General features: G+C 46.4%; 1 protein-coding gene across 7 annotated transcripts in view; it reads left to right on the forward strand.

The window, feature by feature from the left end:
* The window catches only part of nrxn2b (neurexin 2b), a 406,291-nt gene that overhangs the window by 117,581 nt on the left and 262,269 nt on the right, over positions 1-26,441 (forward strand). For 5 of the 7 annotated variants that reach the window (XM_088990599.1, XM_088990598.1, XM_088990595.1 and 2 more), the window contains exon 4: positions 11,952-11,981. The exons of the other annotated variants lie outside the window; for them this stretch is intronic. In XM_088990599.1, the coding sequence (XP_088846725.1) occupies positions 11,952-11,981 (30 nt within the window). The remainder of the gene's footprint in view (positions 1-11,951; positions 11,982-26,441) is intronic. 7 annotated transcript variants of the gene reach the window in all.

A 26,441-nucleotide genomic window follows, 5' to 3' on the forward strand; every position in this document is an offset into this window, starting at 1 on the left:
TCAACTCAGTCAAGATCATTTTCCCGGTTGGAAGACATTCATTTTCCATTACTGAACACTGTCATCGTTACCTACCGCGTCCCAGTCCCCAATAAAAAAATCAATCAATCAATCAATCAATAAAGATCCTAAAAGCTCACTGTTGGGGTAATTCGCGCCAATTACCCCAACACTCACAGCATGGAACAGTTCAAGAAGTTTGACATGATTTTAGTCACTGCTGCACTGACCACAGAGGGGGATCACGACTCAAGCCACTAATCACTGGCTGAGGGGTGAGAGAGAGTTGTCAAAGTGAAACATGAAACATCAGCAGCAGCTCAAGGCGTGGAGTTGTTGTGCACCAATGCGTCCTTCTAATTGGACCTTCCACCGCTGTGAGGAGTGCCTCTGGTTTTTGCTGCATCTGCGCGTGACACGGAAAAAAATGCCAAGCAAGGTAAGGCAACTTTATGTATACGGCACCTTAAATAAACAAGGCTAGTCAATGTCTTTCACCTGATGAAAAGCACAACACCTGAAACATTCACAAACTGAACTTTTGCCAAACAAAGAAAGCTTAATAAAATTTGTCAAAGAATGTACAGTCTTTGTGGACATAAAAAAAACATATGAAAAAAAGTGGGTTTCAAAAATTATATATCCAGTGAACCCTCGTTTATCGCGGGAGATACATTCCAAAAATAGCCCGCGATAGGTGAAATCCGCAAAGTACAATGTAGTCTTTTTTTTTTTATACACAAAACGCAAAACTGTACCAACCGCAGAATGAAACAAAAAATAAAACGTCTTTTTTAATAGTTGAAAGAACGGTGTTGAGAGAGACCGTCAGGTGTGCCGAGAGAAAGTATCCAATGCCCCATTTTAAAATGTAAAAATATACATTTTAAAATAAATATACATAAATGTTTATAAAAATAAACATTTATTAATCATTTTCTCCCAATATTATGTAATTTTCGGCATCAGTGCTGAAAAGACTGGGAGGGTAATTTAATATTCGTCCGTGTGGCAACACGTAAATGATTGCCTCGTTCCTGCGAGATGGTTAGTAGTGTGCGGCAATAAATTCCAATGTAAAAAAACCTGCCCTGGTTCAAAAAAGGTTGAAAAACACTGGCCTATTCGTCCTGACTCCGCTGCGCTGTAGCGTCTTTTTCTACTGAGTCTTTCTCCGAGAGAAGAACATTGTTATAGGTAGTTGTTGGCACTCTTTCTTTTTTTTAAGCAAGAACATTTTTAAAAACCGACATGGCCCGATTTCTAGAAGCATGCTCCTTGAGCTGTTCAAAGCCAGTGTGTTTGATGTTATTCTGCTTTGTTTGCAGTGTTGTTTCGTTAACTTTGTTTGTTTGCACATTTGCATCAGAATCAGAATCAGAATCATCTTTATTGCCAAGTATGTAGAACACACAAGGAATTTGTTTCCGGTAGAACACGCTGCACTAGTATCGTCGTCAAAAAAACTGCTAAGTGGCACTATACAGTTCCATTTTGGCTACTGTTGAAAGAGTTGAAAGAGTTCAAAGAGTTAAAAAACAAATGAAAATGACAAAACCAGGAACAATACTAGGGAGCGTGTGACCGAGGCTGCCATCCGCGGCGCCATCTTGGATTTTGCATTACATTAATAAAGAAAAAATATTTTTTCCCCTGAAAAAAAATCTGCGATGCACTGAAGCCGCGATAAGTGAACCACGAAGTAGCGAGGGATCACTGTATATATATATATATATATATATATATATATATATATATATATATATATATATATATATATATATATATATATATATAACTGCAGGGTGTAAGATGCTGGCAGGGAAAGCCTACATGGAGCGCCATAACCAGGTGGCTGGCATAGTCTACCGAAACATCTGTGCGGAGTATGGACTGGAAACCCCAAGGTCAAAATGGGAAACACCTCCCAAGGTGGTGGAGAATGACCGAGCAAAAATCCTGTGGGACTTCCAGATACAGACTGACAAGATGGTAATGGCCAACCAACCAGATATCGTGGTCATAGATAAAGGGGAAAGGAAAGCCGTTGTCGTGGATGTAGCGGTCCCGAGTGATGGAAACATCAGAAAGAAGGAACATGAGAAAATCGAGAAATACCAAGGGCTCAGAGAGGAGCTGGAGAGAGCCTGGAAGGTAAAGGTGACAGTCGTGCCTGTGGTGGTTGGAGCACTCGGGGCAGTGACCCCCAAACTCGACGAGTGGTTGCAACAGATCCCGGGAACAACATCGGATATCTCGGTCCAAAAAAGCGCAGTGCTGGGAACAGCACGGATACTGCGCAGAACCCTCAAGCTTCCTGGCCTCTGGTAGAGGACCCGAGCTGAAATGGGGACAGACACCACCCATGGTGGGTGAGACAAGGATTTTTTTTTTTTTTTTTTTTTTTTTTTTATATATATATATTATTTGAAAGCATTTTTGAATGCTTACACATGAAAGCATTTATACTTGGTGCTGGCCTCCCTTCTCATTCTATTTCTGTATATATATATATATACACATACAAACATACATACATACATACATACATATATACATATGCATACCTACATAAAAAAAAATTTGGGGGGGACTCTTTTTTTTAACATTATTTGAAAGCATTTATACTTGGTGCTGGCCTCCCTTCTCATTCTATTTCTGTACAGCATAACAGCGAAATGCGGCTTCACCATGTTTGCTTCGAAAACATCTCCACAAATTGACCCGACACCAAAACTCAAGAGGAAGGCCATCACATGACATTGTGTTCGTATTTTGCCCCTGTGCCGCAGTATCTACTGGAATCCTTCACGAGGATGTCAAATGCCCCAGGAAATGAAGGTCACCTCCTTGGTGCTCGCATCGAGTTGAAATGCATTGATTGCTTTTGTATTTAAAGTGTGAAAAACGTCCTCCCCGCTAACGACCCTGTCAGCCTCTCCATCACGGGCTCTGACACCACAATTACTGCTTTCAGGGAGCAAAGGAGGGGGAAAAAACAGAAAATGGCCGCTCGGAACTATGCGTTCTGTTGCCCACTTTCCCCTCTCAGGCTCCACTAATGAGCGCCATTCCAAAAGTGGCAATCAGACGCATTCAGTCCATGAAATTGCCTGTGCGGAAAGGGCAGTTGGGCCGCTCGTGGGCTGCATCTGTGTTGCCGCGCTTGGAAAATGAGGATCGGCGGAGAGGGAAAGTGCAGTTGGGTTGTATTGGCGAGATCTCACTTGGGAAACAATGATTAGTCGCGACCTCATAAATGAAAGGAAAATGGAGGTCAGAGGAGGAACGTATTGGTTTTGGTGGCTTCTCCCGGCCCAAAGAAAAAAAATGACAAGGTTCAGATGCTGGTGACATCCACACACTTTATTTACCGCATGCGACAACCCATTAGTTCCGCTGAGAATCGAGCGTCACTGACCACAAACGAAGATATCATACACATCCCCGCGGTTGTGTTAGCTCGCCGCGGCTAATACCTGAAATTAGTCTCCGCTCTCTCGCCCGACATATGGAGGTCCTATTTATTTATGAACCTCTTAATTACCACACACAAAGCAGCTGCTCGGCTCACCCCCCCTCGCCAGTCTTCGGGTGACGGGGTTTATTTTTCCAGACGGATCCCATGACATATTAGCTGCGTTTTAATGAACAAAATGTATGTGTCAAAGTGATTCACTATGTATTGCGCGCTTAATTAGGAAGTGTGTGGGAGCAGATGAGATGCTCGCTTTTGGTCGGGGTCTCAACCCCATTGTACAACGGTGTGTTTATTTGGGGAAGAAAAAAAAAAAAAAAAACAAAACAAATTTTTATCGCGAATGATATAAAGCTAATGCCATCCGTAGACCTCCCACTTGGATATTTTGAGTGTCTTGGATTCATGTGTCGTACGTGTCGGTCGCCATATGCATTCTTAATTACACAGTGCGGTGCCGTCTAATGGAAGCTGGAAATAAAGCGGCGCGGAAACAACTTAGTGCATCACTCCTGACAGATGATGGCTATTGCCGCTTCGTAAAGTGGAAAGTGACCATAAAGATTTAATGACTCAGTTTAAGTGTATTTTGGGGGGGGGGGGGGGGGGGAGCAGAGGGGGTCAATAGTTCCCCGGGAAATTTCAGAGAAAATGCACAGGAAGGACAATGCGAGATAAGTATGCATTTACGATTCAATGTCAAAACAAACACACATGCATGATAGATAATAATTAATAATTGTCATTATTTTAAACATACAAACAAACAAACAAACAAACAAACACACACAACAAATAAATAAGTTTCTTCTTCTTTTCCTTTCGGCTTTTCCCTTCAAGGGGTCGCCACAGCGAATAAGTGTCCATCTTCAGAGGTTTGATTCGCATGTTTGTTTTGGCCAAGCTTTTACGTCGGATGCCCTTCCTGACACAAACCTCAGTATTTATCCAGGCTTGGGACCGGCACAATAAGACACTGGCATGTGTCCCCTTGTGGCTAGAGAACAAGCAACTCTATGAGCTTAATAAAGACAAATAAATATGTATACAAACAGAAACTAAACAAATACTCATCTTTTTCTTTCGGTTTTCCCTTCAAGGGTTCGCCACAGCGAATCAGTGTCCTCCATCTTCAGAGGTTTGATTGAATTTATGATGAACAAATAAATACATAGATAGATAAATAAATAAAAAATATATAAATATAGAATTAATCAATGAATACATGAATGAATAAATAAATAAATAAATAAAATGCCCTATAAATGAATGTATTATTATTATTATTATTATTATTATTATTATTATTATTATTATTATTACTATGAATAAATTAATAAATTAATCAATTAATAAATACATATTTTTTTCTGCAGAAAATGTGGGAGGGTAAATAAAAAAATCCCAACAGATGTCACAAGACTACAAATTTTGCGAATTTGTGAATGTCAAACTGAGAATCTGCATTGACTTTAGTTTTGTTGTTTTAATACCACCATTCACCGCTTAGTTGTCCATCGATGCTACTCAATATTACAACATGAATATACCCAATTTGTGTTTTTTTTGCAAAAATAGACTGGAGAGTATCTGTATATGAGTACAATTTTGAGTGAGTTGATCTCTATGAAATGTACCCGCCATTTTTTTTGCGCCTTAATATTAATGTAATGTTTGCCGTCAAGCAATTTTATGCTGTCATCGCAGGAGGATTCCTTTGCAATTGGAAAAAAATAATAATAAACTAAACAAAAAGTGTACTTGACAAATACAAGATTAGTTGTTAGTTGAGAAATACACGATGAAAATTGAAATGCGTATGTGGTTTTTTCTGGCCCACAGGTAGCATTGATGAAAACCCTTCACCCCTTCCAGCATTTTAAATCGTCCCATCCTTTAACTGCCATAATGATGACGGCTCATGATACAATCTGCCTGCATATTTTCCAATCAAGCGGAAGGAGTTACAAAGTATAGCGTGTAACTTGACAAAGCCCGCGCACACAGTTCATCATTTAAAAGAGCGCCACCCATGAAACCCTATCAAAACAATCCTATAACTCTCCACGTTTCACCTCTCAGGGTCTCATCCCTTTTGAATGATGACAGCACTTTCACTTCGAACCGTCTCCATATGACTTAAGCGCCATGCGCAATACTATAAATGAGCCATCCGAGAGGAAATTTGTATTCCCTTCCAATCGGGATTGCGTTTCAACAAATGTCTTACAAAGGCCGCGTGAACCCTGCCAGCACCTTTTTGGCTTCTGCCAGATACCAAGGAGATGATTATGCGATGAAATTTGAACAGTAGGGAAGAGACACTGATTTGTAGGGCAGGAGGTGGTGGGGACGGCTAGTTTTTATAATGCGCACCAAGGATGGAGCCACCCTTTATTTTTTTGTCTCCTCGTGTTCTTCCATGTGACATTTTATTACCTATTCTTGCTACCGCTCCTCTTTTGGCTACACCGCCAATGCTGATATACCCCTTGTGCTTCCATTCGAAACATGCAAGGACTCCGGTTCTTTGTCTTGATGGTTAATTCTTTAATGTGATTTCAATTGCATCATGAATGACCAACGACACCACCGTAGAACTACAAGCAAGTATGTCTGTGTAAGCTCTCAGTCGTACAGTAGTGGTCCATCGATGAGAAGGTTTCTTCAGCCGTCATCTGTACAAATTTGAAGGTTTTGGACGTTTCGCCTCCTGGATGTGAAGGTTTCGGACGTTTCGCCTCTTGGATAGGATTTGTACAAATTTGTACATATGACGGCTGAAGAAACCTCATCGATACAACCAAGTATAAAAATACAGATATTATTTACACATAAACATTTGGACTTTACATCAATGAAATAAAACGGATGCAATAAAATCGTACAAACCACTTTGCCCGCTTTTTGCTCCCAAGTGGAAGTTTTGATCTTCGTCCTTTTTAACTTTTCCTTGCTAAACAGTATAGCGATAAAGCATGTCCATTCTCGCCGTCTTCTCAGTCAAATAAAACTGTTGCGCTAGTCATTCTGGCAGCAGTCCTAGCGTTTTAACAGTAACGAAAATCGTAACTTTTCGTAGTGACTGAAAATACTCACCAGAGAAAAATGATGCACAGCCGTGTCAATCATTGGTCTGGGAACTCGACAAACATTTTATTCTGCGCATGCTCTTAAAAAGGTTTCACAATTTCCGGGTATCATGAAATTTCCTCAATCATGTCTTTGCCTCACACACACATTTACACACGCACACTCAACACTCCCACTCCAAGACATGTTCACAATTTCATGCAGCAAACAAAAAGAAAAACACGAAAAACATCGAAACAAGAAATACATTGTTGTAAAAATAATAACATCCTACATATTTGCAACACTCTGTGAGCTTCAAAATATTCACATTTCTCCAAACAAATATCTCTTGAATCCTTCAAGTTTCACTTTTGTCACCGAGTAAAAGCATCCGCAACCATGTTTTCTGTCGGACAATATTTTACAGATATTTTCCCCTCAGTGTGCGCAGACCGTACAAAATGATATTTAATATCTACGTGTTTGGTTCTCTGCCTACACACTGGGTTTTTGGACAAAGCTATTGCCCCCTGATTGTACTCATATATTTTTTACCGGTACGTGACAATTACTGCTATGTATCCCTTTTAATAATTGGACAAGGTACATGCTTTCTTCAGTTGTGGCCGCCAGTGCCATATACTCAGCTTCACAGGTTGATAACACCAGAGTTGGCTGTTTTCTACTTTTCCACGATATAGCTGGACCTTCCTGAGTTAGGCTAAAACAATATCCGGTTGTGCACCTCCTGTCATTTATATCGGCAGCCCAATCAGCATCACTATATCCCTTTAGTTTTAACTTTCCTTCACATTTTCTGAAATTAAGCTCTTGATCTGTAGTACCTTTTAAATATTTTAGTAAGTGTTTAACTGCAGTCCAATGCTGCTGTTTTGGTTCAGCTAGGTGTTGTGAGATGTTATGCGGAAATGCTGGGATGTAGAGTGCTTGCTTGAGTCTCGTCTTCACGCGTCGTCCCGCGCTGTCCAGCAAGTAGACCTCAGCCTCTCCTCTCATCTTTGCCATTCCGCTCACCTTGGTTCCGTGTGCGAGCTCAATGATGTGGTCCTCGGGTTTGAACCTCTTGTCGACTGTTTTGAACTTTGTGGCGTCGTTGACCATATGTGCTGTGGCGCCACTCTCGACCATAAAGCCTTTCTTGTTTCCACTTGTCGGATAGTCATTTAGATTGAAGAAGAAGGATGTGTGCTCTGACTCAATCTCGTCAGCAACTCCCTTCATGACGTCGCGGCTTTGTCCTCGACCGCGTCGGCCTTGATGTGGCGTGTCCCACCTTCTTTCCTCTCTTCTCGGCTGGTAAGTGCGAGGACATGTCCTGGACATGTGCCCTCTCTTACCGCAGGTGTAGCACTCGATATTAGCCAGGTATTTTCCTTCCTCTCCCTCTCCCATGCGGTTTTGCAGTACCGCTTTTCATTAAATTGTCTTCGTTGGCACTCTGCTCACCTTTTCCATATTTTTCGGTATTCTCAAAACGTCTTAGCTTAGTTTTGAATTCGCCGAAAGTCATTCTGTCATTAGATTGGGTGACGTGCACAACGAACGGTTTGTAAGAGTCAGGAAGCCCTTTTAGCACCATGGCTATCTGAAGCCTGTCGCTAATGTGTTCTTCTGCTCTTCTTAATGAGGTGAATACAGCCTCTGCTCGGATAACATAGTCTGTGACTGTCTCATAGCTGCCTTTTCGGAGTGAGGAAAGTTCGCAATACAAACTCACCACCCGTGGTTTGTCCTTTCCAGCATAATGCTCACGGAGAATCTCCAGTGCTTTTCTCCCGTCACGTTTTGCGTCCCTCATGACCAATGATAGGATCTTATTGTCCAGTCATTGCACCAATTCTGCATATGCCTCTCCATTCTTAGCCTTGTCTTCGGCGAGAGCTTCTTTGCTGTCTTCCTCAAGGTTCAGGACGCCCAAAATAACGTCTCTGAGGCCTCGCAACTCCATGTGCGCCAGGAACCTCGTCTCCCACAGCTCGTAGTTTTTCTCATTGCCATCGAAAATAGTCTAAACCAGCTTTAGCCTGTGGTACTTGGCCCATAACCTGTTGCGCTAGTCGTTCTGGCAGCAATCCTAGCGTTTTAACAATAACCAAAATGGTAACTTTTCGTAGCGATTGAAAATACTCACGAGAGAAAAATTATGCACAGCCGTGTCAATCATTGGTCTGGGAACTCGACAAACATTTTATTCTGCACATGCTCTTAAAAAGGCTTCACAATTTCCGGGTATCACATGATCAGCTCGCAGGTGACATCAATCATGAAATTTCCCCAATCATGTCTTTTTATATGTTTTTCATTTATACACGCACATTCATCAAAAACTCAAGTAAAGAAGCGCGGAAGTGAGAACAAACCAAAGTAATGAATGTCAAGAAAATAAAGCACAGCCATCTGCTGGTCAACTATAGGAAAAGCAGTTATAGACAAATATATCAACAACATTTACACCCCCGTACCCCAGGTGCTGGGTGTCATCCTACCAGAGAAGAAGATGAAGCGCAAGTATGTAAAGTCAGGCGGCCATATGCTGCCAAGAGCCCTTGGAGGATGCTGCTATTTAACATCCCTGCTATTTAACGGGGGGTGGCGGAGGTGGTTGGTGAATAAACACGTCCATGTCTCCATCCGATCGAGGATGGAACGGACTGGTGAGGACGGATCGATGTAAATATACTCCAACGTTGCCGTCCCAGCTGTTGTGCCTCATCGTCACGTTTTCATGTCTGCAGGGTTGGTCGGGTGGCGGACATTTTGGTGCATCAAGGTCATTCAATAATATCCCATACTGGTTGCTGCCATTTAAAAACCCACGGTAGCCCCAAGACCCCTTCCCTCATGCGCCCCCCTCCACTGCTGAGATTAGTTCCCTGCTCATATTTGGCTTGTTTTACGTTTTGTTGTTTCCCTAACGGCGTTGTTAAATTTCAACCGTTTTTGTATGCGGTGAAACTGCCTCATTTTTTCATCGCAGGAGATTTCGTCTTATCTGCTTAACGGATTATGAGAAAGAGAACCAAAAAAAGAAAGAAATAAAGAAATAAAAGGGAGGATTGGAGTTCTTGTAAAAGGGCCATCGGGAAACCGGACGCCAGGTCTGATAAAACAAACACGCCGCCCGTGTATTTATTCAGCCTCTGTTTGGGATGAATGGTTAGAAAAATGGCAAAAATGGTGATCAAAGGCTTCAATACTGGATGGATACATGGCTTGAGGAGCCCGCAATGAGAAGAAAGGAGCGTCAGCGCACAGCGTCGGTGCGTATGTAGAACTGTCACGGCTTGGTATTGAAGCGGATTTACATAGGACAGGAGATGTGAGACAATCTCTTTTCGTCAACGGATGCGACAGCTTTGTGTTTGCTTTCAACATTTAGCTTGTAGCAGATGTGCACATTTCACCATAACATCTCTGATCCACTGTTTAAAATGATGCTTTGATCCTCTCCTCTTTCATCGAGAACTGCTTCAAAGATTGTGCAGAAAGTGCTAAAGATTGAATGACTCACATTTTTGGTGATTTAGTTTTTTCATCTTTTGACTCTTCAGGATGGCACCACGAGAGTGGCTGCCTTGACAGCAGCTCTTGTATTTTGTTTTTCTACTTCTTCCTTTCCTTTCCTCCTAATTTCATACTGCTGTCAAATGTAAATTTCTCCACGGCGAGATGAATAAAGGTTTATCCAATCCAATCCAATAAAGAGAGGGGGTGACTGGTCACCCGACACTCCAAAGTGGATTGCAAATTCGGGTGTGGAATGGGACTCTTACATATTCAGGAAAAAAAAGGAGGCGAGCTGGAAGGGTTTGAACGTGAGCGCCATTTTGGATTTTCTGAAAATGTGCCGGTTGATCAAAACAACCCAAACATTTTTTTTTCATATTTTCTTTCCGTCTTTCATCCTGAATTATCCGGACGATTCCATCTGAAATAATTTGACGTCTTCACGAAAAGAGTCCGTTTTTCGGGCAATGCGGCAAGCCAAAGGCGCAATAGGTTCTGGTTTCGTTATTTATCGATAGAGTCGAGCGAGACAGGTTCACTTCGCCAGAACTGCCCCTCTTGAAAGGATGTCTCGCCTGCGGTCAAATCCAATTGCTTTGTTTGGACAGTTGTGTTTGCTTTTTTTTTAGTGTCACATTTCAGATTCCAACAATTTAATCCTCAGGAGTGGCTTTTTTGCTGTCTTCCACCTGACTGAAGTAGTTTGTGTGTTTTTCTTCTTCCCTTGTGCGGAGGAGGCAGCTTTTAAAATATTTGTTTGCTTTTGTGCCGCAGACTCCCTCTTGATCATTTGCCATTAGTTTGCTCGCAGTGATTTTTTATTTTATTTTATTTTATTTTATTTTATTTTATTTTATTTTATTTTATTTTATTTTTATTTAAGTATAGATTTATTTATGTGTTTATGTATGTATGTATGTATGTATGTATGTATGTATGTATGTATGTATGTATGTATGTATGCATGTATGTATGTATGCATGTATGCATGTATGTATATATTATTTATGTATGTATTGAGGTATTTATTTATGTATTTATTTATTTATTTATTTATTTATTTATTTATTTATTTATTTATTTATTTTCTTCCAAAGGTGTTTCTCGGCTGGCTGGTGTTTTTTGTTTTTTTGAGGGGAAGCTTGAATGAGTTTTGCTCTCTTGAGCTTGACGAACGTCACCTGTTATCTCGCCGTTGCGAGGGCAAGACTCGCTACCGACCATCCGTTTTTGAGACCGCGGCTACGATCTACGTCAGGCTAATCTTTGACTCATCCAGATCGCTCATCCGCTGACCTTCTCTGCGTGAGACCTTGCCAGCAGCGCGCCCTGTCGGTTTTTCTCCTTGGACAATTTGAGTTACAGCAAAGCCGGTTCTGCCAAACAGTTTATTTTCTGTGTTCCATAACTACTCCAGAGGAAAAAAAAAGCATTTGTGAGAGCAACAGCCTTTGGCCGTTGCGCTGAAAAAAATACATTAAAAAAAAGAGTGGAAATGCTTTTTTTGTCAAACCCTTCACAAACTTCACTCAAAAAGTGTTTTTCTAAATTTCTCTCTCTCTCTCTCTCTCTCTCTCTCTCTCTCTCTCTCTCTCTCTCTCTCTCTCTCTCTCTCTCTTTCTCTCTCTCTCTTTCTCTCTCTCTCAATTCTCTCTCTCTTTGTCTCTCTTTGTCTCTCTCTGTCTCTCTCTCTCTCTTTCTCTTCTTTTTTTCTGTTTTGGTTTGAACTCTGACATCCGACTCTGCCCCAGGATGTCTGTCACAAACTGCAGTCCAACGTTGTGACAATGCTTTTTGTTTTTCCCGTGCCTTTTATGACCTTCTTTTTCTTCCTCTTTCTGTTCTTTTTGTCTATGTGTTCCCTTTCAAGGTCTGGCGCACCTGATGTTAAACGACCAAGGTATGGGTTCATTCCGTTTTTTTTTTTTTGAGTTCTCTTTTTGCTTCCTTACTCAACTCCCGAGGATTTCACTCCTTGCCCTGAGCCCTTTGAACAATTTTGCTTTTTTTCCCTTTTTCTGACCTTTTCTCTGCACTATTAACATCAACCCCCTCTTTCTTTTGCCCCTCCCCCAAACCCCTTAAATCATTTTAAACGCTCGCCTCATCTCCCCTTGTGCCATATTATTTTTTGTTTTTATTTTCCCCCCTCAAACACCCACTGTGACCACCAATGTGTTGTCCCGTCCAATGGCTAACATCCTGGACCTTCACCCCTGACCAACTATAACCCCGATGACTTCACCACGGTGGGGCTGAAGGTAACACTCTTCTGCGTCTTCAACAAAAGGAACAAAATGGTGGTTTGATCGGTCATTCACAGACATTTGAAGGCGATCATATATTTTGTGGTTGTTTTTTTTTGTTGTGTGTCGAATGCGCAGAGTTTTCCCATAACCGCTCTGCTGACATTCCGATTGTTTGGCAATCCTGTGGCTTCAAAAGGGCTCTCATTCGCGGTGACGGAGATACCGGGCGTAATCGCTTGTCGGATTTGAAAAAAAAAACAACAACAACAGTTTTGGTGTCGCCGTCGTGTTGACGCCATTCCTCGCCGTCATTTGGTCACGCACTGCCGCTCGCTGTTGGCAGAAGTACTCAAATCGTTTGAGGCTGACTTTCAACACTTTTTGTTTAAACACCAAGCTTTCAGTCCCATTGGCTACACATCCTCATGGTTCTTTCTCTCCTTCTGTTAACCTTTCTGTGCTGCTGGCCTCCAAGTGAAGACTGTCTTCTCCTCTCAGTCTTGCTCTCCTCATTTGTTGACCTTTCAATACCAGCGGACACTCAGAATTGTCCGCGGCTAAAGAAGAAAAAAAAGGGGAGTGGGAAGTGGGAGAAGCGTCAAAGCCAAGTTCATAAAATCGAAAAGAAGTGAACGAGAGCCAGAGTGACCTTTTTCAGCCCCCCCCCCCAAAAAAAAAAAAAAAGGCTTCATCTCTTCTGTTATTGTGGCGCATGATTTATTTGGCCAAAGATCACTTTGCTTTAATTCCAACCCTTAACTCTCGAGTTTCACTCACGCAGACGTTTCCCTCTCTCCGGGATGTCAAAACACAAGCGGGGGAATCTGAAGCGTTCGACTATTTGATTCAACCCCCCCCCCCCCTCGTCGTTTTTGCTCGTCTCTTATAGAGAATCTCTCCCTTCAAACAGTTAACGTTCATCCAAATGCCGACCTAAGCGGCAAATGTAATCCATAAAAGCCTGTATTGGCTATTTATATCAGCCATAACCTTGTCACTGTTAGCGCGCACCCAAAAGACTATTGTACACTTTACTTTGGAATCAGCCAATCCTCCATGAAGTGTCTCCAGTTGCTCCAAAATGCTGCTGCTCGCCTCATGATCTGTACTTGTAAGAGGGAGTGCAATAACGCCTACAATACATGTCAGGTGACTCAGGTCGGCAAAACAGACATGATTCAAGATACAGACGAGGATGTGGATGCTCAGGGGGGCAAGTGGTGCTCGATCCTTTTCCGTTGCCCAGTTATATCTTTGGAATGAACGTTTGGCAAGCCCACTCTCTGCCCATCTCTAAAACGCATATTCAAAGTTATTTTAATTATTTGGCTTTTTACTCACCCTGTGAACTATTTTATTTATCTATTTGGTTATTAATGAATTCACCAATCAAGTCATTCAAAGTCAAGTCAAAGTTAGCTTTATATTCAAGTATGCTAATATGCATGACATTGCTAATGTTTGCTACGTATTGAAATTACTGCACGACGAAATTACTGTCCTCTCTGACCCAGCGTAAAAGGTACTTATAATGACTTTGAGAAACATAATAAACACGAAAACGCCAATTTGCCGGGAGAGAGAGGAGCCGCCGCGTGTTCACGCGCCGCCATCTTGGGAAAAAAACTAAAATAACAAATAATATGACAACGCAAAGCCACAGAGAGTCGCTGCCATTCCCAATTTTCTTCGGGAATTGAAAAGTGTAGTAATAAGTAATAATGCGCGGATCAAACCTCTTCCCCTTCCACAAGGGGAACCATTTGCCTTTTGTTCATGTTAGCGCTTTGTTACCGCTTCAGCTGTTGTTAGAGTGCTATATACTGTAAATCGATGAAAAGGTCATCTGTACTTGTTTGAAGGTGTCGGTCGTTTCACTTCTTATCCAAGAGGCTTTGTCAGCAAACTGAATCCTCTTGGATAAGACGCGAAACGTCTGACACCTACAAAGATCTACAAATCAAAGTCAAAAAAGTCAAAGTCAGCTTTATTGTCAAATATGCTGAAATGCATGACATACAGCACAGATGAAATTAATGTCCTCTCGGACCCAGCATGCAAGGCACTAATAGTTGGCTAACGTGGCTAAAAAAGACATACAATTGACAACAGACTATACATGTAATTTCTGAAGGTAAAGTGAGGTAGTGTTGTATGTAAAGTGAGGTAGTGACATACTATATAAAGAATCAGAATCAGCAGCAATTGAAAAATTGAAAAGTGACGTAATGTAGTAATGCAAAAACAAACAAGAAGAAAGGGTTGAAGTGGTTGAAGTGAGGTCTTGCAGAAAAAAAATGAGAAAGAACAAAAAATAGAGTTCAGGATGATAGTACAGCGTGTAGCATGTCCTCAGAGTTCGATGAGTGTGGCAGTGGGAATGGGCAGGGTGGGCAGGTCTGGGAGGGAGTTGAGTCCCCAGACTGCCTGGTGGCAGAAACTGTCCTTGAGCCTGCTGGTCTTAGCTCGAAGACTCCGCAGTCTCCTACCCGATGGCAGCAGGCTGAAGAGGCTGTGGGAGGGGTGGGTGGGATCGCCAGCGATCCTGATAGTTCTGTGGGTGAGGCGGGTGTTGTAAATGTCCTGAAGGGGGGGGGGGGAGAGACACCGATGATCTTCTCAGCTGTCCTCATGATGCGCTGCAGAGTCTAACGGCAGGACACGGTGCAGGCGCCGTACCACACGGTGATACAGCTGGTCAGGATGCTCTCGATGGTACCGCGGTAGAAGGAGGTCGTGATGGGGGTCGGGGCTCCAACTCTTTTGAGCTTGCGGAGGAAGTACCGGCGCTGGTGGGATTTCTTGGCCAGTGATGACGTGTTGTAGCTCCAGGACAGGTCTTCGGATATGTGCACTCCCAGGAACTTGGTGCTGCTCACTCTCTCCACTGCAGCACCGTCAATGGTTAGTGGAGCATGGTGGGGGCGCACTCTCCTAAAGTACACAACAATCTCCTTCGTCTTCTCCACATTCAGACGGAGATTGTTGTCCTTGCACCACGTGACAAGGCGGCTGACCTCGTCCCTGTAGGCTGTCTCCTCATCGTTGTTGATGAGGCCCACCACAGTTGTGTCATCCGCAAACTTTATGAAGAGGGTGGAGCTGGGTGATGATGGTGAACAGTCATGTGTGAGCAGAGTGAAGAGGAGGGGGCTCAGCACACACCCCTGGGGGGCCCCTGTGTTCAGCGTGATGGTGCTGGAGGTGTTGTTTCCAACTCTGACTGCCTGTGGTCTCCCCGTCAGGAAGTCCAACAGCCAGTTGCACAGGGAGGTGCTGATCCCCAGTTTGCTCAGTTTGTCGGTGAGCTGTTGGGGGATGATGGTGCTGAATGCTGAGCTGAAGTCGATGAACAGCATTCTGATGTAAGAGTCTCTGGTCCCCAGGTGGGTGAGCGCTGTGTGGAGAGCAGTGGAGAGGGCATCATCGGCCGAGCGGTTGGGCCGATATGCAAACTGAAAAGGGTCATGGTGGGGGGGAGGGCAACCTTGATGTGGTTCATAACTAGCTGCTCGAAGCACTTCATGAGTATGGGAGTGACTGCGACTGGGCGGTAGTTGTTGTGGCAGGTGGGGGACGACTTCTTTGAGACCGGGATGATGGTGGTGGCTTTGAGGCACGTGGGCACCACAGCCTGGCTCAGAGAGGTGTTGAAGATGTCTGTGAAGACATCTGTGAGCTCATCCGCGCAGTCTCTCAGTACACGGCCAGGAATGCCGTCGGGACCCGGGGCTTTGCGTGTGTTGGTCCCTCTGAGGGATCGCCTCACGCTGTCCTGGGACTCGCCGAGAGGTGGTGGGGTCTTCTGTGCTGGAGTGCTGTTGTCTGCCTCGAAGCGGGCGAAGAAGTCATTCAGTTGGTTCAGCAGAGTGGTGGAGTTCTCGCAGATCTGTGGAGAGGGCTTGTAGTCTGTGATGGTCTGTATCCCATGCCACAGGTTTCTGGTGTCTCTGCTGTCTCTGAAGTGGTTGGCGATCCTCCTGGAGTGCTGTCTCTTGGCCATCCTGATGCCACGTGACAGGTTGGCCCTGGCTGTCCTCAGGCCCAGCTCATCGCCAGCTTTGTAGGCAGCTTTCCTAGCCCTAAGGAGCCTGTGGACTTCACCTGTCAGCCATGGCTTCTGGTTGGCCCGGATGGTGACAGATCTGGTGACAGTCACGTCATCCATACACTTCCTCATGTAGAAGGTAACAGAGTCTGTGTACTCTTGGAGGTCGGTGGTGTTGTTGTAGGTGGCTGCTTGTCTGAACATGTTCCAGTCAGTGTTGGAGAAGCAGTCTTTGAGTGCCTCTGACGACCCATCAGGCCACACCCTTATCTACTTCTTGACTGGTTTAACGACTTTGACAAGTGGCCTGTACGCGGGCATTAACATGATAGTGGAGTGGTCCGAAGCTCCTAGGTGGGGGAGGGGGTATGCTTTGTAGGCTCCTTTGTGTGTGGTGAAAACATTGTCCAGAATGTTGTTACCTCGAGTTGGAAAATTAATGTGTCCATGGAGTTGTGGAAACACGCTTTTTGGGTTGGCATGGTTGAAATCGCCAGCCAGGATAAGGAAAGCATCTGGGTGGGCTGTCTGGAGGAGTGGGGGTCAATGGACGAGCCGACTCCCTGAGCAATCCAAACATGACGGCTGAAGAAACATTTTCATCGATGTTTTCATCTGTACGACTGAGCTTACACAGACATATACTGTAAATCAATATGTACGTATTGTATTGTATTTTGTACAGGCACCCCCATTTCAAGCTCAGATAACTGTAGACCCATTTTACTTAGGAATTAACTGTTTTTCAGATGAAAGAAAAGAGTCTACGGTTTCGTACACTGCATTGAATGTTTATGTAGTCCTAAAGCTCAATATTCTGTGGGTCCTGCAATTTGAGATAAAATGACAAAAACCCTGGCACTGGAGTGGACATTTTTTTGCATATCGTCTGGCAGTAAATGAGTTAACTAATCAACAAATTAATCACTTATTAATCAATCATTCATTCATCTTCCGGTTGGCTTTGATCCTCACGAGGGTCGCAGAAGGTCCTGGAACCTATCAGCTGTCTTCGAGCACTAGATGGGCGTGACCCTGAATTGTTTGCCAGCTAATCGCAGGGCTTTTAACTAACTCATTCACATGTGCAAGAAAATCCAAAACCCGAACTAATTCGGGAATGGCGCTCCACATCATATTTCCAATTCCCGAATAAATTCGGTGATGGCAGTGAATGACTTTGTTAATTTTATATTGACATTTTTATGTACTTTCTACTCCCTTTGATAATTATTTCTTGTTCCCGTCTTTGTTGTTATTTGAATTGTTTTTGGAAACACCTGCGTTTTTTTTCCGAATGCTTGAAATATACGGTTGAATTCAGTTTAGCTGACTGGAAGTACCCATAGATTGTGAAATCATACATGATTGATCGGAAGGCTTCGTCTTAGTCTGTAAACGTTGAAATGACAAAAGCGTTAAGGAAGAAATGCATGCAAATACAAATCGCTCACGGAGGGAAGCGGCTGATTATTCATCCAGCATTGCACCGCTAGCCATTTATATTGATCACCTTGTTTCCAGGATTAATATGGTTTGCTCCTGTGTGGATGGACCAAAAAAAAAATCAATAAACCTATTTAGAACGTCTGCCGCCTAAAAAAAAAATACCCCCCCCCCCCCTGCTTAGCATCCCTCCACTCGGGTTGGACACGTGTGAAGCAAAAGTAGCCAGCCGCCTATTTAAACGAGGATGTGGCCAACGTTAATGATCTCTAGCGGTCACGTCAGCCGTCATATTATCGGGCCAGGGAAGGGAAAAAATCAATGTCAAGTCTTCTTAAAGCCGCAGCCGTCCTTCAAATGGGGACGCAAGGGCGAACCCCACGCCTCAGTCACCGCTGATCTCTATCTGGCCATCTGGAAGACCACCTCCAACGTTGCACGCTGGGCGGGGAACAGCTGAAATTAAAACGGCCGATATTTGCCTCGTCTCTTTCTATGAATATCCCTTTTAATCCTGTGCTTGAGGTTTTCGTTTCATGTTCGCGGTAAGGGGCTCCTACCTCTCTCAAGTCGCTAAATAAGATCAATAGATAGACGGAAGTGGCCCCCAGGTGGGTTTTTGGCAAATAAGTGGAGAGTTAATATTTCCAAGTTAGTGACCATTTATTGCAGTTTGGAGTCGCGGGCTATGAGGTGTTCATACAGGTGCCGGGAAGCTATTTTTGGCATCAACAAGCTGGTTAATACTTTTAATAACTGAAATAAAAGACAATAAAATAAAATAAATACATAGGTACATAAACAAATAAATACATGAACAAAATTATAACTAAATTAAACAAATACTTAGATAAAAACAATTAATACATACCTCTATGTCATAAATAAATTAATACAAAATAAGTACATGAATTAATACATATAAATAAATAAATAAACAATACATACATACATAAATACATACATAAATAAATACCTCAATACATACATAAATAATATATACATACATACATACATACATACATACATACATACATACATACATACATACATAAAAATACAGAATAAATAAAGAAATCAAACAATGACATAAAATGACAAATACATACATATATAGTTCATAAACAAATAAATAGATACACAATAAATAAAACATATAAAATAAATAAAGAAATAAATGCAAACATGCAACTGGATAATCTGCATAAAAAGCGTTGTATTTTCAAAACACAATAAACACCAATCATGACAAAAGGAACATCCTATTGACTGGCATCTTTCTCAGGTCGCTACGGTGACAATTAAATGTGCCTTCAAAATAAGATACAGCGCAAATACAAAGTGCATGAAAAAATACGACTTACCGTATTATGCAGAGTGGGCTCGATGCATAGGAAATCTTCCGTCGTGATAAATGTGTATTTTGAGTAGAAACTTCATGAAATGTCGCCTTCTTTTTCTTAAAAGTCTCCCGATTGGGGATTTTCCCCTTCCCAGAGGAATTTTCCAAATACTGTAACTTTTTAGCTAAAATCAATTTTAACTCGTTTGCTCGCTCCTGGATTTCATTTCAGCGGTAACCAATCACGTGACCGAAAAACATGCCTTGACTCGTGTCAAAAGTGACATACTGTAGACCCACCGGTGTCAAGGTGAAGGCCCGGGGGCTAAATCCGGCCCCCCACATCATTTTATTCGGCCTGTGAAAGCAAATCAAACTTCATAATGCTTATCGATGAGAAGGTTTCTTCAGCCGTCATCTGTACAAAAGTGAAGGTTTCGGACGTTTCGCCTCCTATCCAAGAGGCTTCGTCAGCGAACTAAAGTCTGACTGGTCGTATCGGCCCCATTTATATATCCCTAATGTCCAGACATGGTGGCGCCGGACACAGCTATGATAGGTCCCTACTCTCAGGTTGGGACGGGCGGGGGACCCCTCCCTATGGCCCCACTGATTGTTCCTACATTCCTGACTAACGATTGGCCTATTACCCCCACTGCCCCCCACTGCTGATGAGGTATCACCTCATCAGCATAACGACCCTCATCAGTATTGCGAAAGTTGCCTAACCTGTTTTGCCTAAGCAGGCTATTGTATGAACGATCCAAATTGAACCTCACCCCACCAGACCGATTTAACGAAGGATTTTGTTGTTTTATAAGAATCGCTTCTTTTACGCCCCTTTCAAACCATTTCTGTTCTTTCGCTAAGATTTTAACCTCATTGTCGTCAAATGAGTGGTTGCTAGCTTTTAGGTGCAAATGTACTGCCGATTGAGGCCCACTAGTATTATCCCTGCGATGTTGATAAAGTCTTTTTTTGAGAATTTGTTGAGTCTCCCCAATGTACTGCTCTTTACAATTTTCATTCTTACAATGTATGGAATAAACTACATTACTTTGTTTTTCATTTGGTAGCCTATCTTTTGGATGCACTAATTTTTGCCTTAACGTGTTTATCGGTTTGAAATTGTCACGTTCCGGCGGCGACAGTGGCAGCTGGCGAACAGGAACGTGTGGTATAGGCGGTGGATCGTAGAGCAGGACAGAGGCGTGGGTACCGGCAAAGGATTTATTAACATAAAGCGCGGGTCCAAAAATACGCGGACCCGGTAACAACTCGTGAAACAAACTCAAAATGACAACTGACAATGTTAGTGGGTGAGTGGCGGCAATCCACCCAACCACACTAACCAAAAATAAAGTGGCACACGAGGGTGCAAAACAACCTACGACGCGGTGCAAACAACAAACGCGTTCGTGGCTAAAATCATTCCTCGGGCGAAGCAAATAACGTACTGGTAACAAGTTCCACGTACTAGCTTGGCGTAAGGCGAAGTATCTTCCGACGCTGGGTGGATGCCAGCGTCGGGTTTAAATGTCCACAGTTAATGAGGAGGGAATTGACAGCAGCTGGCGAGCGGCGGGAACGGAGGCCCCGCCCCGCTGTCAACTGGCTCATGACAGTACCCCCCCCTCAACGGACGCCTCCTGGCGGCCCGCCTGGTTTCGACGGGTGAGCCTCGTGGAAGTCCCTCAGGAGCGACGGGTCCAGAATCCAGGTTCGCGGAACCCATTGACGGTCCTCCGGTCCGTAGCCCTCCCAGTCGACCAGGTACTGGATGCCCTTTCCCCTGCGGCGTGAATCCAGGATCTCCCGCACTGCGTATGCCGGTCCTCCGTCCACCATCCGCGGGGGGGGGGGGTTGGGCAAGAGGGGGGGCCAAGGGGCTGGACTCCACCGGTTTGATGAGAGATACATGGAAAACCGGGTGGATCTTCATGGAGGCGGGCAGCCGAAGTCGGACCGCGACCGGGTTAATGATGGCCTCCACAGTGAAGGGGCCCGCGAAACGCGGACCCAATTTGGGGGTTGTCCCGGCCAGCCGTAGGTCCCTTGTGGACAACCAGACCTTCTGGCCCACCTGGTAGGCTGGCGCGGAACGGCGACGGCGATCCGCGACCCTCTGGTTCCGGACTGCCGTGCGTGATAGGGCTGCCCTGGTCTCCCTCCATACCCGATGGGCCCGCCGAAGATGGTGTTGTATCGACGGGACCTCCACCTCCCCTTCCTGTGTGGGAAAGAGCGGCGGCTGGTAGCCATAAGCCGACATAAACGGTGACCGACCTGTGGCTGAGGAGACCAGGGTGTTGTGGGCATATTCCACCCACGGGAGATGGATGGACCAGGCCGAGGGACGATGAAGGCATACGCAGCGCAGGGCCGCCTCCAGGTCCTGGTTCTTCCGCTCGGTCTGGCCGTTGGACTGTGGATGGTAACCGGAGGACAGGCTGGCCGACGCCCCCATGGACCTGCAGAAACGCTTCCAGACCCGGGATACGAACTGGGGCCCTCGGTCCGACACAATGTCAGTGGGGATCCCGTGGAGACGGACGACGTGTTTGACCAATAGTGTCGCCGTCTCAATGGCGGACGGCAACTTGGTCAACGGCACGAAGTGTGCCGACTTAGAAAACCGGTCCACTATCGTGAGAATGACCGTCTTACCACGGGATGGGGGGAGGCCGGTGATGAAATCCACTGATATGTGGGACCAAGGGCGCGGGGGGACAGGTAGGGGGCGGAGCAGTCCTGCCGGAGGCTGATGGGAGACCTTGCCACAGGCGCACTCCGGGCAGGCCTTAACAAAGTCCGCCACGTCGTCGCGGAGCCGCGGCCACCAGAATCGCTGGGAGACGAGGTGCTCGGTGCGGCTCACCCCTGGGTGACACGCCACCTTGGATGCGTGCCCCCACTGGAGCACCTCTGAGCGCAGCGACTGGGGAACGAACAGTCTGCCTGTGGGACACTTCTCGGGAGTCGGGGTACCTTTTAATGATTCCATGACCCTCCGTTCGACCTCCCACTGGAGCGCCCCCATGATCTGGCGGCCGGGCAGGATGGGTTCCGCAAGGTCTTCTTTGTCTGCTGGCTCGTGGATCCGCGAGAGGGCGTCGGGCTTGGTGTTCTTTGTTCCTGGACAGTAGGTTAGGGTGAAGGAGAAGCGTGTTAAGAACAGCGCCCACCGTGCCTGGCGTGCGTTCAGCCTCTTGGCGGCCCGGATGACCGCCAAGTTCTTATGGTCCGTAAGCACAGTGAACGGCTCCTTCGCCCCTTCGAGCCAGTGCCTCCACTCCTGAAGAGCCAATACGACGGCGAGCAGCTCCCTGTTGCCCACGTCGTAGTTGGCTTCGGCGGAGCTGAGGCGGCGGGAGAAGAAGGCGCAGGGGTGGAGCTGCTGGTCGACTGAGGAGCGTTGGGAGAGTACTGCCCCAACACCTGAGTCCGAGGCGTCTACCTCCACAATGAACGCGCCGTTGGGGTCTGGATGGCGGAGAACTGGGGGGTGAGAGAAAGCCTCTCTCAGCAGCCGGAACGCGGCGTCCGCTTCTCTCGTCCACCTGAACGGGGTCTTAGTGGAGGTGAGTTGGGTGAGGGGGAGGGCTTTCCGGCTGTAGTCCCGGATGAAGCGGCGGTAGAAGTTGGCGAACCCCAGGAAGCGTTGTAACTGCTTGCGAGAGGTAGGTGTGGGCCATTCTACTACCGCTTCGGTTTTGGCTGGGTCAGCCCGGATCTGCCCCCGCTCCACGATGAAGCCCAGGAAGGATAAGGAGGAGGTGTGGAATTCACATTTCTCGGCCTTGACGTATAGTCGATTCTGCAGCAGCCGCTGCAGAACTAGCCGGACGTGCTGGCGATGTGCCTCAAGGGACTCTGAAAAAATTAAAATGTCGTCCAAATACACAAAACAGAAAATATTCAGAAAATCCCTCAAGACATCATTAATGAGGTTCTGGAACACAGCGGGTGCATTGGTGAGACCAAACGGCATCACCAAGTACTCGAAGTGTCCCAGAGGTGTCTTAAATGCGGTCTTCCATTCATCCCCCTCTTTGACCCGAACAAGATGATAAGCGCTCCGGAGGTCCAGTCTAGTGAAGATGGTCGCGGCCTGGAGGGACGCGAAGGCGGAGTCGATCAGTGGGAGCGGGTATTTGTTCTTTATAGTTATTTCGTTGAGTCCCCGATAGTCCACGCACGGACGCAACGATTTATCCTTTTTAGTGATAAAAAAGAACCCCGCTCCCAGAGGTGACCGTGATGGCCGAATGAGCCCGGCCGCGAGCGAAGAGTCAATGTAGTCCCGGAGAGCCTGTTGTTCGGGTTGGGAAACGTTGTACAGACGAGAACTGGGAAACGGAGCGTTGGGCTGAATGTCAATGGCGCAATCATAGGGACGGTGCGGTGGTAACGACAGGGCGCGGTCCTTGCTGAACGCCTGTCGTAAGTCGTGGTAACAGGGCGGCACCCCCTCTAGGCTAATCTCCTCCCTAGGGTAGCTGTGAGATGGTGCCGGCCCACCCGCGGCCGACCGGAGGCAGTGAGCGTAGCAGAGGGGGCTCCACCCCTGAATGGTAGGTCCGTCCCACGAAATGGCCGGATTGTGGGTCCCCAGCCAAGGTAACCCGAGCACGATGGGAACCGAGCGTGAACGCATCACGAAAAACCGCCGGTTTTCCACGTGATTGCCCGAGAGTACGAGTCGAAGCGGCACGGTTTCTTGCGTAACCTCGGCGAGTAACCGACCGTCGAGATCGAGTATGCTCCGACTCGCCCCCAGCTGAACAACCCGACACCCCAACGCCGACACGACGCGCGGGTCTATAAAACAGCCGTCGGCCCCCGAGTCCACTAAGGCCCGAACGGACATTGTCCTGGTGGGACCGTGTATAACGGCATCCAGCTCCAGTCTCCGCGACGTGAACCCCCCCGCGGACCTTAAGGGAACCCGTTGCTTGTGTGGACGGGGTAACTTACAGTCACTGGGGGTCTTTCCGGGAAGCCCCCAACTGGGACAGTCCGGGGCTAGATGACCCAACTTGCCGCAGAGCTGGCATGCCGGGCCGGTGTTGCGTCGCTCCGGCGCCCGCTCAACGGCCCTTTCGACCCCCATCTCCATCGGCTCCACGGCCGCGTGCCCCCCACGCGGAAAGGTCCGGGCACCCCCTCGGGTCCCTGCTGGCGGCTCGAGTTTTGCCTGGGCAGCCCGCTCCCGGGCCCTGTCTCGCATCCGGTTGTCCAGCTGCAGCGTGAGGGAGATCAGCTCGCGAAGGCTGGAGCACTCGTCGCGGGTAGCCAGCTCGTCTTTCAACGCCGCGCTGAGCCCGCGCCGAAACATCCCTCGCAGCGCACGGTCGTCGTACCCGCTGGCGGCAGCCAGGACGCGGAAGGCGACGGAATACTCCGCCGCCGATCGGCTACCCTGCTGGCAGATCCACAGCTGGGACTCCGCTGCCTGCCCACTCACCGGGAGATGGAAAACCTGCCGTAACTCGGCGACGAAGTCCGGGAAGGAGGCTCGGAGCTCCGGCCGAGATTCCCAGACGGCCAACGCCCAAGCGGCTGCGGGTCCGGCAAGCAGGCTGGTGACGTAAGCCACTTTGGCCGCGTCCGTGGTGTATACGGAGGGTTGCTGGTCGAAAACTATGGAGCACTGCAGCAGGAATTGCGCGCAGCGCCCGGGCTCCCCTCCGTAACGGGTGGGATGTGGGATGTTGGGTTCGCGGCTCAAAGTCTGGGGAGGGACGGCCCCCGCGACGAAGGCGCCGCTGGCCTCAAGTCTATCTACCCGTTGGGCTAACCGGGTGATGTCGCGGCGGATCTCCGCGATGGCGGGCACCACTTGGCCGAGCTGCTCCGCCTGCTGAGCGAGGACGGAGAAGATTCGGTTACTGTCCGCAGGATCCATGTTGGTCGGAAGATTCTGTCACGTTCCGGCGGCGACAGTGGCAGCTGGCGAACAGGAACGTGTGGTATAGGCGGTGGATCGTAGAGCAGGACAGAGGCGTGGGTACCGGCAAAGGATTTATTAACATAAAGCGCGGGTCCAAAAATACGCGGACCCGGTAACAACTCGTGAAACAAACTCAAAATGACAACTGACAATGTTAGTGGGTGAGTGGCGGCAATCCACCCAACCACACTAACCAAAAATAAAGTGGCACACGAGGGTGCAAAACAACCTACGACGCGGTGCAAACAACAAACGCGTTCGTGGCTAAAATCATTCCTCGGGCGAAGCAAATAACGTACTGGTAACAAGTTCCACGTACTAGCTTGGCGTAAGGCGAAGTATCTTCCGACGCTGGGTGGATGCCAGCGTCGGGTTTAAATGTCCACAGTTAATGAGGAGGGAATTGACAGCAGCTGGCGAGCGGCGGGAACGGAGGCCCCGCCCCGCTGTCAACTGGCTCATGACAGAAATAAGTAGGAATTTTATGTTGCCAAAGGACATAATGCTTACTAAAGTCCGAACCAAAATTTCAAATTGTTCCATGTAAACCACAATAACAATCATTATTTTTGACTTCAAATTTAAAAACTACTCATTCATTAATTTGTTGTGCTCTGTATGTAATATGTGGAGGGGATGAACTATTCTGATAGCTTCCCCAAATTCGTAACGACCCCCGAGAGGAAACCGTAATGACAATGTGGCCCGCGTCTAAAAATGAGTTTGACACCCTTCCTGTAAACGGATGCAACAGGTATTCCGGTCATTTTACAAACTAAAACACATTTTAGATTCCAAAATAAATAAAACGGGAATAATGTAAGTCAATATCATCTTTTTGTGCGGCATTGTTACTGAATGACCGACGGACCGGTTACAAGTCCTGTACCCAGTGGTTGAGGACTGTCTCTGTCTTAAAGAGTGTAAATCGGTGGCTGTTTCCATCCTTCAGGAGCGTGGATCCTTTTCACTCATTTGGTTTCTCCTTATTCAAATGCGTCGGGTAGATGCAAACGAAGTGAATTAAATTAAGTGAGCCCTGCGAGATAGTGTCCCGGCAGGTGGAATGTTGATCTCCCTGAAGATACCGCGAGGAAAATGAAGGGAGTATTGAGTCTGATCCGTATCTGGCCCGCCACGTAATAGACTAGGTCCAGGTCACGATAGCCATCTCACTCACAGCTCACCGGGGGCACCTTTATAAACCGCGCGTGTTTGTGCGCCGGCACCTGTTTGGAAAGGAAGACGGGACCTGGCGGCGTTTCATTTGTTAGAAATAGTTTCCAATGAATCTGCTTTAAAATGAAGACACAAAAAAAACA

Source organism: Hippocampus bargibanti, linkage group LG02 (genome assembly GCF_051943395.1).
Source record: "Hippocampus bargibanti isolate YZ-2025 linkage group LG02, ASM5194339v1, whole genome shotgun sequence".
NCBI lineage: Eukaryota > Metazoa > Chordata > Actinopteri > Syngnathiformes > Syngnathidae > Hippocampus > Hippocampus bargibanti.